Here is an 11,514-nt window from a genome sequence, read left to right as displayed (position 1 = left end):
AATTCAGAAAAACCAAATTTTTGAGTACAAAGATATTTGTATTGATTTTGAGAAAACCGAAGTTATATTTCACCCATTTTGATAACTCATAACATAGATTTGCGATCCTAGTTCTATTCACATCTAGTTCCAGCACTGGAAATCCAGCACTGTAATTCCCTAAGAGATACACCTTTGATTTGTATATCAAATGAGTCCGAGGAAGTAATTTTTTTTCGGAGACAATCTGACACTCCGGTGACTCGGGAATTTCCTTCGCCGAAGTGGAGACTACGACTATCGATTCGTTGATTTCAACTTGGGAGGACACGAGGGGGGCATCTGTTGCAATAATGATGAGTCACTACGATAGCTACGTTCTATCCGGAATATTGTTTTCTATTTCACATAAAGACTGTGGTGATGCAGAAGGGTGCACATCGACTATAGTGACAGCTGTGTCCCCGTGTAAAGTCCAGGCCGGCACCAGAGCGCCCAGACCCCGAATGGGCCTACGAAACGTCCCCGTCCTAGGGGGGTTTCGCAAGAGTTTTTAGCCATTTAAATTTTGAGCTATGAAAGATCCTCGAACACACTCAAATAACCTTAAGCAGAAGGCTCAGAAGCAGCAGCGGCAGGAGCAGCCTTAGCGTCCAAGAAAGCCTTGGCAGCCTTGGCATCGTAGCCAGTGCCGGTGTAGATACGGTCCTCCTTCAAGTGGATCTGTTGGTCCACACCGGGTACCTTCTTCTCCAACTTCATGTTGTCGAATACACACTTGTTGAAGATCTTTTCTGTGGCTCTGCAGCTTCCGAGTCTGTGGTTTTCTTGCTCAAGACATTCGTAATGCAACTTGAACTCGTCAAAGCAGTACCTATTTATGTCATTCAACACAGAGATGGCACAACGAGTAACTCTACGGCCCTCTTTCAAACACTCAACAGTACCACCGTTGTTCTCATCTTTACACAACATGAAGTCGTCATTGTAAGGCTTACAACGGGCTCCAATGAAGTATGAAGCACTTAAGAGAGGAGCGGAGGTAGCTCCGACTTCGTCCACCGCAGGGACGTCTGCGGGCAATTCGGTTTTCTCCTGGTTTTCCCATTGTTGGGAGCTTAAGAAAAACTGGTCGAAGAAACCCATGGCAGCCAGTACGAGGGGAGATGTGCTTTACTGTTGAGTTTGGTGTATCTGATGGTCGTGCGCAGGCCTGGGGTTGATAATATCCTCTTTTGTCGTGGTGTGGTTGGTGCCCAAGTTTACGCCTGTGAGCGTAAAGTAGAGCACTGAATTTGGTACTATTGAGAATGACAAAAGCTACATTGAACTTTTATTTAAAATGGAATGAAATCCAATTTAGTCTCATGATTTTTGCAGTTTAAGGTCATAGTTTTGATCTATTTATGGCAGACATCAATTATGATAATCACTGCGGGCCTTGGCTGCAAAATGGAAGCTACAAGCTTTATTTAGAATCTAATCAGATTGCAGCTCAGGCCATTGCCACATGCCAGATACAAGAGACTTGTCACCGATATTAATGCTATCTATGATTCGCCGCTGAACAAGTGTTGCGTGTGGCCAGTGATCATGCTTATTTGTAGAAGCAGTAGCAATAGCGAAGAATACTTTGTGGGATCTTTCTTAGCGAAGGTTGTAAGCTCATTCATGTACAGCTTGAATTCAAGCTTAAGCGACATCACTTTGGTGCGCACGCTTTTATCAAAAAAGACACACATTTCCTCGCTACTAGTACTTGGGAGGGAGTGCGAGGATCCCAGTTCAGTGAGTCGAGAGAAGGAAGAGACGTCTGACGTCGATTTATTCGTGGATGAGTCTAACGCGTTGTTGGCCTCCATTAACACAGAAAAAATCTTCACCACCGAAAAATATAGCGTCGCTAGTGTGTTCAACTTGTCCACCAATTTTTCTGGGATTGTCTGTCCCAAATCCAAACCCAAGAGTGTCTCGAAACTAGTGCACTGTTCATGGAGCAATATTATCAACTTGGCCTTATTCTTTAATAAATTGAGGCGCTTTTTGTGTTTGAGAACGCCTGCAGCTGTGGCGGAGGACGCGGTCAAACTCTCAATGGTCTGGTCCATGATCTTGTTGAACTTCCGAACTTCATAAGAAACATTATCGATAAGTTCCAACCCACAGCTGATGGACTGTCCCAACTCAATGAAATTCGAGTACTCATTATTCACTAAGTCGAGGAGATCACGATTGAGTGCCTTTGACAAGTCAGAAAGGTCACTTAGTAGTGTTTCAAGAGAGGTGAATCTGTGATTTTTAAAGAGAAACGTGTCTGGATCAAATGCTTCATTCTCAGCAAATGCATCTCTTGTTATGCTAAGTGGGTATGGGAACTCTTCTTCGACGCCAGAAGAGAAATCCATTGTTGAACGTAGGTACTGGTAGTAGATGTGGAGTTGTTATCATGTCAATAAGTGAATGAAATTAAATCTAGGTATTGATATATTAGATGACAGAGAATAAATTGATAGGAAGATTCATGTCGATGGATCTGAAATTTGTTATTTCAGATTTGTTTTATTCCATCCATTGTTAGTTCGTGGACATTCAATTATTCGTGTGGAACTGGGACTAACTAGGGTGCTAACAAAACCATTTAGAGATTGCAATGACTGAATCAATGAAAAAGTAAAAGTTTGGCAATATCGTGAACATATTTTAGGAGTTGTGGACTCCTTTATTTCCATAAACAATTCCATTCAGTCACTGTGAAAACGAGAGGGCTTCAGTGTCAGTCATGAACTGGATTTACTTTGGGGATTTCGAACTAATGTTTCATTTTTTGAAATTCGATCACCTTTTTTGGATTGAAAATTAAGATCTGAATAGCTGCTTTATCTCATCTGCTCGAAATTCCCTTTACTTATGAGAAAGAATGTCAAACAGTTCCAAATACGTAACATCTATCAAATCGAATTTTCGGCTTCTTTGACGCAAAAAATCCTCTAAAATTGGTACACCACTGAGGCGCTGAAGATAGACCACCCATGCCATGACAACAAAATACCGTATTCATGTTTGGCAAGGCACAAAAGTTTCGAACTAATTGCAATCAAACGGAGCTTCTGAGAAAATGATAAGAGATAGAATGACGTAAACCGGAGGGAATTGAAAAAGAACGACGACTGAACTAAAGCTAATAGATTTTTTGGATATCCGTTTAAGTGCAGATCATTGCATTCTCGTCCTAGAATCGACGATCATATCTAGAAGGGGTGTCTAAGGCATTTGCAAACCAAATTACGCCTTTTATAATTGCTATCAGAGGCACCCATAACTAAATCATAGTAATAGGAACACTTTGTTAGAGTTTAAACCCATCGCTCTAGAATGTGTCAGAACTATGACCAGTCTCAGCAGGAGAATACTTTGAAAAATTGACCGCATTCACTCGAGTCATCTTAATGATAAATACGACCGCTCAATGACCAAAAACGCAACGGCTTCTCTTCAACAAATTCACGGATAGCCAGACAATGATGTGACACTAAATTTAATAATGTCTTTCCTCCTTTACTACTAAGTCTTTGTTCACAGACAATTGGACTCTGATACTTAATCTTTACAAGAATCTTTCGAATGAGGGCAGTTTTCACTTCCATAAATATGCCTTACAAATAATATCTGAGAGTCAAATACCTTGCATTTGGCGAGGCGCCCCTGTTGGGCATACCAAATAACTTGGGCTGTGTTTTAATAGGCGCCGTGCGGCGAAGATCATTTTTAAAGGCAGTCCTCTTAAATACCGATTACGAAGTTCATGTCTGCTACGTAAAGACACATCTGTCAATAGTCTTGTCACATGTTTACTTTAACCATTAATTCATGTTTATGTTGGATCAATCCTAGATGTATAACTGATGTTCTTCCACAGGAAGAATGAGTGACATGAACATGAACATGCAGATGGCGTGTCGAAAACAGCTACTTATTTTTTTTTGAAGCAACGAAAAAGAGATTAACATTGAAGTGTATAAGCGAAGATTCTTAACAATTTCGAGCTTTGGATTATAGGGGTTCTCACGGGGTTTGGAGAAATGAATACAAAATCAGCCTCAAAACAGACCGCCCCGAATATCAGAAAACGGAGTACAGAACACGTCAATGGAAACTAAAAAAATTATTATTTGCTAGTATACGCAAATGTTGTAGATGTGTCCAAATACATATGAATACGATTTCATTATTATTAGCTTGGTGGACAGACATCCTTTATAATTTTCGGCGTCTAGTTATGCAGGGTTTTATTAAAACTAAGAACACAAGGATTCACCAGCAGCTGCTGGCACAGTTGGAAGTAATCCTTTTGTGAAGATGTTTTGTTCGTAAGTGATCTTTCACTGCAATATCAAATCCAATGGCGTTGCGCAAAATTGAATGCCTTTTAGCCTCATGAAAATTTACGAAGATAGGGGTGTATTGTTAAATTTCTTGTTCAAATAAACGGCGTAGGCTGTCGACACGGGCACAATTCAATCATTCAGCCCAAACTTGAATGAAGTCACATCCATGCAATGTCAATTTGATTAGCCACAAATGAGACTCTGATTTGCCATTGTACCTTGAATCGAAGTTTTGGACTCGGTATTGCTTTCGAAATCTTACTCGTTTTACTTCGCAGAATTGAATCCTACCAGGTGCGATTGAAAAAAAAACACATATGAACGAGTTGCAGATGAAGAGAATAAAATAAAGCCCGAATGAGTTTTCATGGCCTCCTTTATCTGCGACTGAGATTGATCGCCGATCCGACTGCCCGATCATTTAACATTCAATGCGTCAATGGACAATTCCTCATCCATACGCAATAGCCATGCACACACCTTTGTCAAGGGTTAGAAGGTTTATTGTGTACAGGCTCCGTTCATTCTGTGCATTGCGTTCCTACAGCTGGATTTTCGGCTGCATTCTTGATGTGCTAGGAGTTGAATAAAGACGTCAAAGATCCCTGTGTAGTTTCTACCGCTGCAAAATATTTCACTTGAATAAATTATTTCAAACTCATTTAACTTTGCATACTTCCCGATCCCGTCAGACCTACGAAGACAATAGAGCGGCTAAGGGCCAACGCCGGACAACCAATCGTTTTGAAAATAGGAGTACAACAAAAAAAAAGTTTGAACTAGGAAAGCAAATATCACCATATGATGTCAGTTACTTTGGGGCTGCAGCTGCATTGTCCGGAAACAAAAAATTCTGGTTCTAGTGGTCAAGAAGTTTACTCTGGCTTTCCAGAAACCAACAAAAACAATTCGTTCTTGTCTCTTGGGCCGCCAGTGGTTCGATCAAACCATTCGGATTGGATGGGACTGCAACCTCATCAATTTAGTTCCTTCGCAACCATGCAATATCCAAGCCACTTACAACAAATGCAACTCACCCAGCTACATCATGAAGAGAATCAATACGTTTACGCATCACTCAACAATAATACCGCTAGCACAACGAGCAATACTTTACTAAATACACAGCTGCCTCTGAATTTAAGCACGCCTGAGAACCAATTAGTTCAAGCATCGCCCTCTGGCTATTCGAGTTATTTCACAAACAATGGAAGTAACTTTAACGCGACGACACAACTCCAATCAGTCACAGAGGAAAGCAAAAGAGTTAACTCGCAATATAGTCCAGATACTAAACTGAATAGTTCAGAGCTGAATGCTGGTGCAACAAGCAAATGCAATTGCAAACGCAAGTCGAAACGTATCCCACGTCCGCGAAACGCTTTCATTCTATTTCGCCTGAAACATCATCTCTCTGTCTTTGGTGATTCATCTGGTAAGAAGTCCAACGCTGAAATTTCAAGAGAATTGGGCTATCGTTGGCGCCACCTATCTCTGAAAGAAAGAGAATACTGGAATACTTTAGCAAGGGAAGAAAAGGTAAAACATGCAAAGAAGTACCCAGATTATCGGTACGCTCCTCGTCGAAACGGTAAAAAAACTTGCTATATTTGCGATCCAAAGTCACCAGGTGCAAAAGGCCTCGTCAATAAACGATCTGACACAACGTCTCAGCCTGCAATAGAGCTGAATCCTCAAGATGTTCAGCACAAAAATACATCAATGTCTTTTGCAAAGCCGCAACCGCATCAAGCGATGCATCAAACTAATTTGAACTCATTCGGCCAGTTGACTTCTGGCAAGACTCAGCTGGCCCCAATCCAAAACTGTGGTAATTACAACCAGAGAATTTTACTAGGTCAAGTGGGGGCTACAAACAATATGAATTTCCCCAATTCAACAACCACAAGTTTGGTAAATTCAAGTCACCAGCAAGGGTTAGTGAATTCGATCGGTCAAATTAACCAAGGACCATATTACGAGAATAGCACAAACAATCTTACAATGATGAACATCCCATCGCAAACAAATATGACAATATTAAGCAATGATACAATTGGACAAGCACAGATACCAGCCTTTTATTCATCTACCTCTGGCTGTGAGAATTTTGGCTTCAACCAGGAAAGATACTATCAGAGCTTCTACGACCTGTATCAAAAAGATCCTAGTAATCAATTTAATACAGCGGCTATACCTGGTTGGTCATATAGCACTCCTAATTCTAATAACGCTTTAAACTACAAAAAGCATTTTAGTCAAAGCTTGAACAAATCGAACAATTGAGTCAATAACATTGAATTTGCTTGGAACTTAACGAACAAATCCAAATGATTTTTACACGGAACGAGTAAGCTGGCCTTATAAATTGATAGCTCCTGGAATTCGGGAATAATCATGATTGAATACATATTAAGAGACACAATAGAAGTAAAAGTTAGAGGAAGGTTTTCAACTACAGGTAACATAATAAAAGCGTTGATCATTACCGTTGTTTCGTAATCTGAATTATAAAGTGATAGATGGTAGCACCAAACCGATTAAATATCTTCTCCAAAGCTATCAAGATTGACCACCTCACCAGGTCTGAAAGGAGGAAGACCAAGGTATGGACATCCGTCACAACGGAAAGCGTCTCCCAAAGCACAGGACCCGCATCCTCCGGTCTTTCCCTCCACAGTGAAGTCGATCTCAGCCAAGTCGTCTTCTGTGAATTTCACTGCAGACTTCTTCAAGCGGTCTTCGATCTCAATTGCCTCGAGTGTGGCCAGCTGTACCATCTGGCCTAAAATTGTCTCTTGCAAATTGCGGCTATTAGCCTCAGCAGCTTCTTCAATTTCTTTCAAGCCACAAGTGCAATCCTTACAAGCCTTCCGGCGTTTTTTACCATCAGGCAACTCACACTTCTTAGGAACAATTATGTTGATTTTATCCAAGTCATTAACATCTGCCAATAACTCATCCTCAGCGATAAGCTCATCGTCTGAATCATCACTAAAATAAGAAAGCTTACTCTCTTCCAAGCGTCTCTTCATGGATGCTTCATCCTCCTGATCAGTGTTGTTGGCAGATGTATCAGTCAAAGTCACAGGAGAAGAAACAGTGTCCTTTTCGGCAGCTGCCTTCTTGAACAGGGGCAATTTTGCCGTGCGACCTTCCTTCAGAGACTTTGGTCTCAACAAGACCAGTGTCTTTTGGGAGACAGGTTTTACCCAATGGCCTGGCGCCTTAACAATGAAACCGTTCATCAAAGCGTCAAGATCCTGATTGCGAGGTAAGTCACCAGTGAAGTCACCATCCTCTGCAAGGGCATTGAACAACTTCGAGATGACCAGAACAGGAAGCGCTAGATGACCCTCATTGGGATTAACATAGACTATATGTGCAAATGAGTTAGGTGCAAGCTCGACGTTCTCACGGGCCACTCGGTCAATAATGTGTTGTGTGACTGGGGCTTGCGGGTATTGAGAAGTGATCTTTGATTTGATCCCAAGCACGGTGTCTTCATCTGTGACAATCGTGGGATGGAGTAGGAGAAGAACGGACATGTCGTTTTAGTATTTGTTGAACTCTTGATTCTTTGCTTTTTAATCAACGACCGTTCTATGTATGATCGAGGCTATGGATTGTGTATTTCAAAGACCAGAGCGTTCGTTTCTGCTCCTGTTAAGGAATTCGAGTGTTTGAAGAATAAAAGTGAGAGGTAATAAAGGTATATCACAAATTCAAGATTCTGTGAATTGATGCACTTAAAGAAATTGCACCTTCGTATGGTTCAAGGGTAGAGGAATAGAGAGTGCCGTAGCTGCAAGTGAGACCACAGTATCAGATCTATGGACTATGTGATTATTAAAGGCGAGGTGTCTCTATAAAAACCGATGGTAAGATTTTGGATGAAAAGAAATCGTGTGATACAAGCTGACTTCTGCGCATTACTTTTTCTTAGGCAGCTTACTCATGAAGAGTAACCTGCAGGGGGGAGTGCGGGATGCGTTCGCCGGTATCGGAAATCTGCAGCCACTAACGATTCTGCGATTACTCAGGACAAATACGAGATAAAATTTTTAGTCATTAGACTTGAGTAAAGATTAGAAATTAGCTCAACATACAGGCAAGTTTCGTTTCGTGTTCGTTACCTTTAGTAGTTTACTCTAAATTTGAAAACGCAAGGTAGATACCCATGTAATATTCGAGCCTCATCGATGACGAGCCACAAATGATTGTAAATTTTTATTTTTATCGAAGAAAACTTTCATCTGTGGTTCATTCGCTCTTTAAAAAGATTGTTAGGTTTGGAGCCGGCGGGGCGCTTAAATGCAGACACTGACAACCTGTCAAGTATCAAGGGGCAAAATTTAACTAAGGAGATTTAGATTCGTTACCTGAACTAATACACGGTTTCAATGAATTAGGCTGTTTGAGAAGCTAGCCACTATTTCTACAAATTATAACGAAGGAATGATACAATTGTAAGGCAAATACACTGTGAAAAAAAATGAAATGATCCCAACTATTAATCGGAAGAAGAACCCTCTTCGACATCTGTTTCGTCATCATCGACTTTACGGATTAGCCCGCCAATGGGTGGAAGAACAGGGACAGAAGCAGAGGGCGAACGAGACAGGGTCGCAGACTCTCCTGCCGGCATGTTAAAGGAATGATGTAGAGACTTTTTGAGGCCCTGAGGTGATGCAAGCGACATGAGTGAAAGCACCGCGTCTTGCTCAGAATCATCTTTTGGGTTCAATGGCACAGCCACAGAGATAGATGGAAGTTGAAAAGGAGGCGGCTTGGGTTTGTTTTCCGAAACTTCGAATGGCAGAACTTGCTGGGAGCTCAGCACAGGTGTTGATATACCGAAAGGATTAGCATGCTCATTCGAATCGCTCTGTTGCCGTTTCTTTGAACGTGAGAATGCTTCAAGCAAAGCACTGTGAGCACTAGTCTCATCAGGCGAAGGAAGCTTTATCGGTTGCTGTTCCGACGAGAAATTAGCCGACTGCTGGAGTCCAAACGATGAAGCTTGCGTGTGACGTGGAGAATTACTGTAAACACATGGCGACTGTTGTAATGTCTGTAGATTTATGCTAGCAGCCTGGAGGTTGCGCGGTGGCGATTGGGCAAAAGAGCCCTTACGTCTGGTTGGTGAATCTGCGGAGTTAGTGCTCCAACTTTCAGTAAATGTCAAGCGATTTGGAGAAATGCTATTGCGCTCTTTCCGTTGAACTGAGCCCAACGCCAGGCTGAGCTTGTCTTTCAACTGAGAAGAGATCACATTCAAGTCCTCTTTAAGGGGCACATTGTCATCTCCTATTCGTGCCTTTGGACTGAAGAAAAGCGGGTTGCGCGAGAATTTTGAGCGATGCGGCGTATCCTTCTCATCGTTGGAGTCGTATCCAGAGTTTCGTGGGGTGGCAAGAATTCCAGGCGACATGACGTCCTTGTTATTGAGTCTGTAATCAGGGGACTTCAAAGTACCGGAATTGGTCCTCTTCATGCCAGGACTGACCGGAACAAGGTCCGCAGTAGCATTTGAGGGAGAGAGTGCAGCAGCACGGCGCCTCGTCCGGGAGGTTGGCGTGGAGGGCACCTCTCTAGGCGGTTGCTTCCGAAGCTTGGGAGAAGACATCAGCGCTTCGGTATCGTTTGTTGACATTGTCTGTAATTGTACAATGTAGCGTTTCTGTTTCCAAATGAGATTGTTCAGGGTATTATTAAATTTCCATTTAGGTTGAACTTCCTAAGCCAGCAACTTGAACTACCAGAGACAAACCGAGGGTTAAGAGGGTGAGATCCGCGTCAAAGAGTCCGGAAAAGAGTAACTAGCCTCAACTATACTTGAATGATGGGAATTTGACTCTGAAAAGCTTCAATGAGCTTCTGATTGTCCTTTCAAGAGTGTGTTTCTTATGGAAACGTGGGGGGTCCGAACCAGACCGAGTAGCTTCGATAAGACCCAAAAAGTGAACACTAGCCCAAAGCCGAAGGCAAGAATTCGATGATACAAAATGCACGTATGCTCACGTACTTAAATGTGGGTTTAGCACAGGGGCCAGGGAATAAGAACGATTATAAAGGTGGATGGAGACGTGAGCGAGGGTCACAGAAGGCATAATAATAGAGCAGGGCTTGTGTCCAGGAGGCGTCGGACACAATGCAGGGACAATTGCATATGCAGAATGGGCGAACGCTAGCGGCAGGAATTGAGTACGGCGGTTATAGTGCTGCGGCATACATACACGATCTCAAGTCTAAGTTTGCTCTGTGTGCACACCAGTCCATCCAGCGCCCATTTTCCGTACCAGTTTTTGCGTCAACCGTTACGTTTGCAACCACCAACGGTTCCTGTGCATCAGTCAGTAACGGCAGAAATACCCCTTAGTTTAAACAGATTTCATAATTCGTTCTTAAACTGTTTCTCGTCCGACTGCAATCTCCCGTTCTTGAATGCCTTCGATTTCTTTGGTTTGCATACCATGGATGGCTGGTGAGTGGTCCTAACACCAGAATGGCCCTTTGGCTTGCCAGACCAGCATCTGACAGGAACACAGTGAGCTATCTAAGAAAAGAAAAACTTTTGGGCTGTTTTCTTTTTAAATTTGATAATGCTTGTTTGTTGGTTCAGAATGAGGAATGCGAGCTAGTAATTAAATTCACGGATGGATAGCTGTCTTTAAACTGGTGCATTGCCTTCATACTGGGAGGGGAGAAGATACCAATTGCCGGTACCATCAACAAGCATCAGGAGAAGAAATTCGATTTTCCTTATTGTCTTTTCACTGTAAAATTAAATTCGTTCTTGCGTGGCATAGTTGGATTCTGCCTAATCTTCTGGACCCAACATTACACTCTACAATTCTGACGAGCAACCTGCCTGGATAGGCTGCATAAATTTCAGACGCGTCTTCTCCATTCAGACACAGACAAAGCAAAATTTTCAAGCCAGTCAATAGATTGCTTTTCTTCACTTCACCAGCATCTTGTGTCAAGTTGGCCACCTGCAGATGGTCTACCCTTAAATGCATCATGGCAATGTTTCGCTTCATATCCTGTGCAGAACAACTATTTTCCCTTTGCAGCCGTGGAGACGAAGCCACCCAGAATTAGAGTATAAGCGGCAACTTGTGAATTTTTGGTAAGTTCATCTTTA

The 11,514-nt window shown here is 42.3% G+C and overlaps 5 protein-coding genes across 5 annotated transcripts; 1 reads left to right on the top strand and 4 right to left on the bottom strand.

The window, feature by feature from the left end:
* Positions 1–585: 585 nt before the first annotated feature.
* Positions 586–1,125, bottom strand: PUMCH_003010 (uncharacterized protein; the record flags this gene model as incomplete). Its single annotated transcript, XM_063021997.1, has 1 exon — positions 586–1,125. One exon carries the CDS (start codon positions 1,123–1,125, stop codon positions 586–588), a length of 540 nt encoding a protein of 179 aa, XP_062878067.1.
* A 404-nt stretch (positions 1,126–1,529) lies between these two features.
* PUMCH_003009 (uncharacterized protein) lies at positions 1,530–2,384 on the bottom strand (the record flags this gene model as incomplete). Its single annotated transcript, XM_063021996.1, has 1 exon — positions 1,530–2,384. The coding sequence occupies one exon, from the start codon at positions 2,382–2,384 to the stop codon at positions 1,530–1,532; it is 855 nt and encodes a 284-aa protein (XP_062878066.1).
* A 2,781-nt stretch (positions 2,385–5,165) lies between these two features.
* Positions 5,166–6,650, top strand: PUMCH_003008 (uncharacterized protein; the record flags this gene model as incomplete). The annotated part of the gene is made up of 1 exon (XM_063021995.1): positions 5,166–6,650. The coding sequence occupies one exon, from the start codon at positions 5,166–5,168 to the stop codon at positions 6,648–6,650; it is 1,485 nt and encodes a 494-aa protein (XP_062878065.1).
* A 254-nt stretch (positions 6,651–6,904) lies between these two features.
* Positions 6,905–7,912, bottom strand: PUMCH_003007 (uncharacterized protein; the record flags this gene model as incomplete). The annotated part of the gene is made up of 1 exon (XM_063021994.1): positions 6,905–7,912. One exon carries the CDS (start codon positions 7,910–7,912, stop codon positions 6,905–6,907), a length of 1,008 nt encoding a protein of 335 aa, XP_062878064.1.
* A 965-nt stretch (positions 7,913–8,877) lies between these two features.
* On the bottom strand, positions 8,878–10,020 carry PUMCH_003006 (uncharacterized protein; the record flags this gene model as incomplete). The annotated part of the gene is made up of 1 exon (XM_063021993.1): positions 8,878–10,020. One exon carries the CDS (start codon positions 10,018–10,020, stop codon positions 8,878–8,880), a length of 1,143 nt encoding a protein of 380 aa, XP_062878063.1.
* Between the last annotated feature and the right edge of the window lie 1,494 nt (positions 10,021–11,514).

Source organism: Australozyma saopauloensis, chromosome 3 (genome assembly GCF_035610405.1).
Source record: "Australozyma saopauloensis chromosome 3, complete sequence".
NCBI classification, from domain to species: domain Eukaryota; kingdom Fungi; phylum Ascomycota; class Pichiomycetes; order Serinales; family Metschnikowiaceae; genus Australozyma; species Australozyma saopauloensis.
Note: the sequence above shows the minus strand (reverse complement) of the source record. Positions and strands in the feature narration are given on the sequence as shown.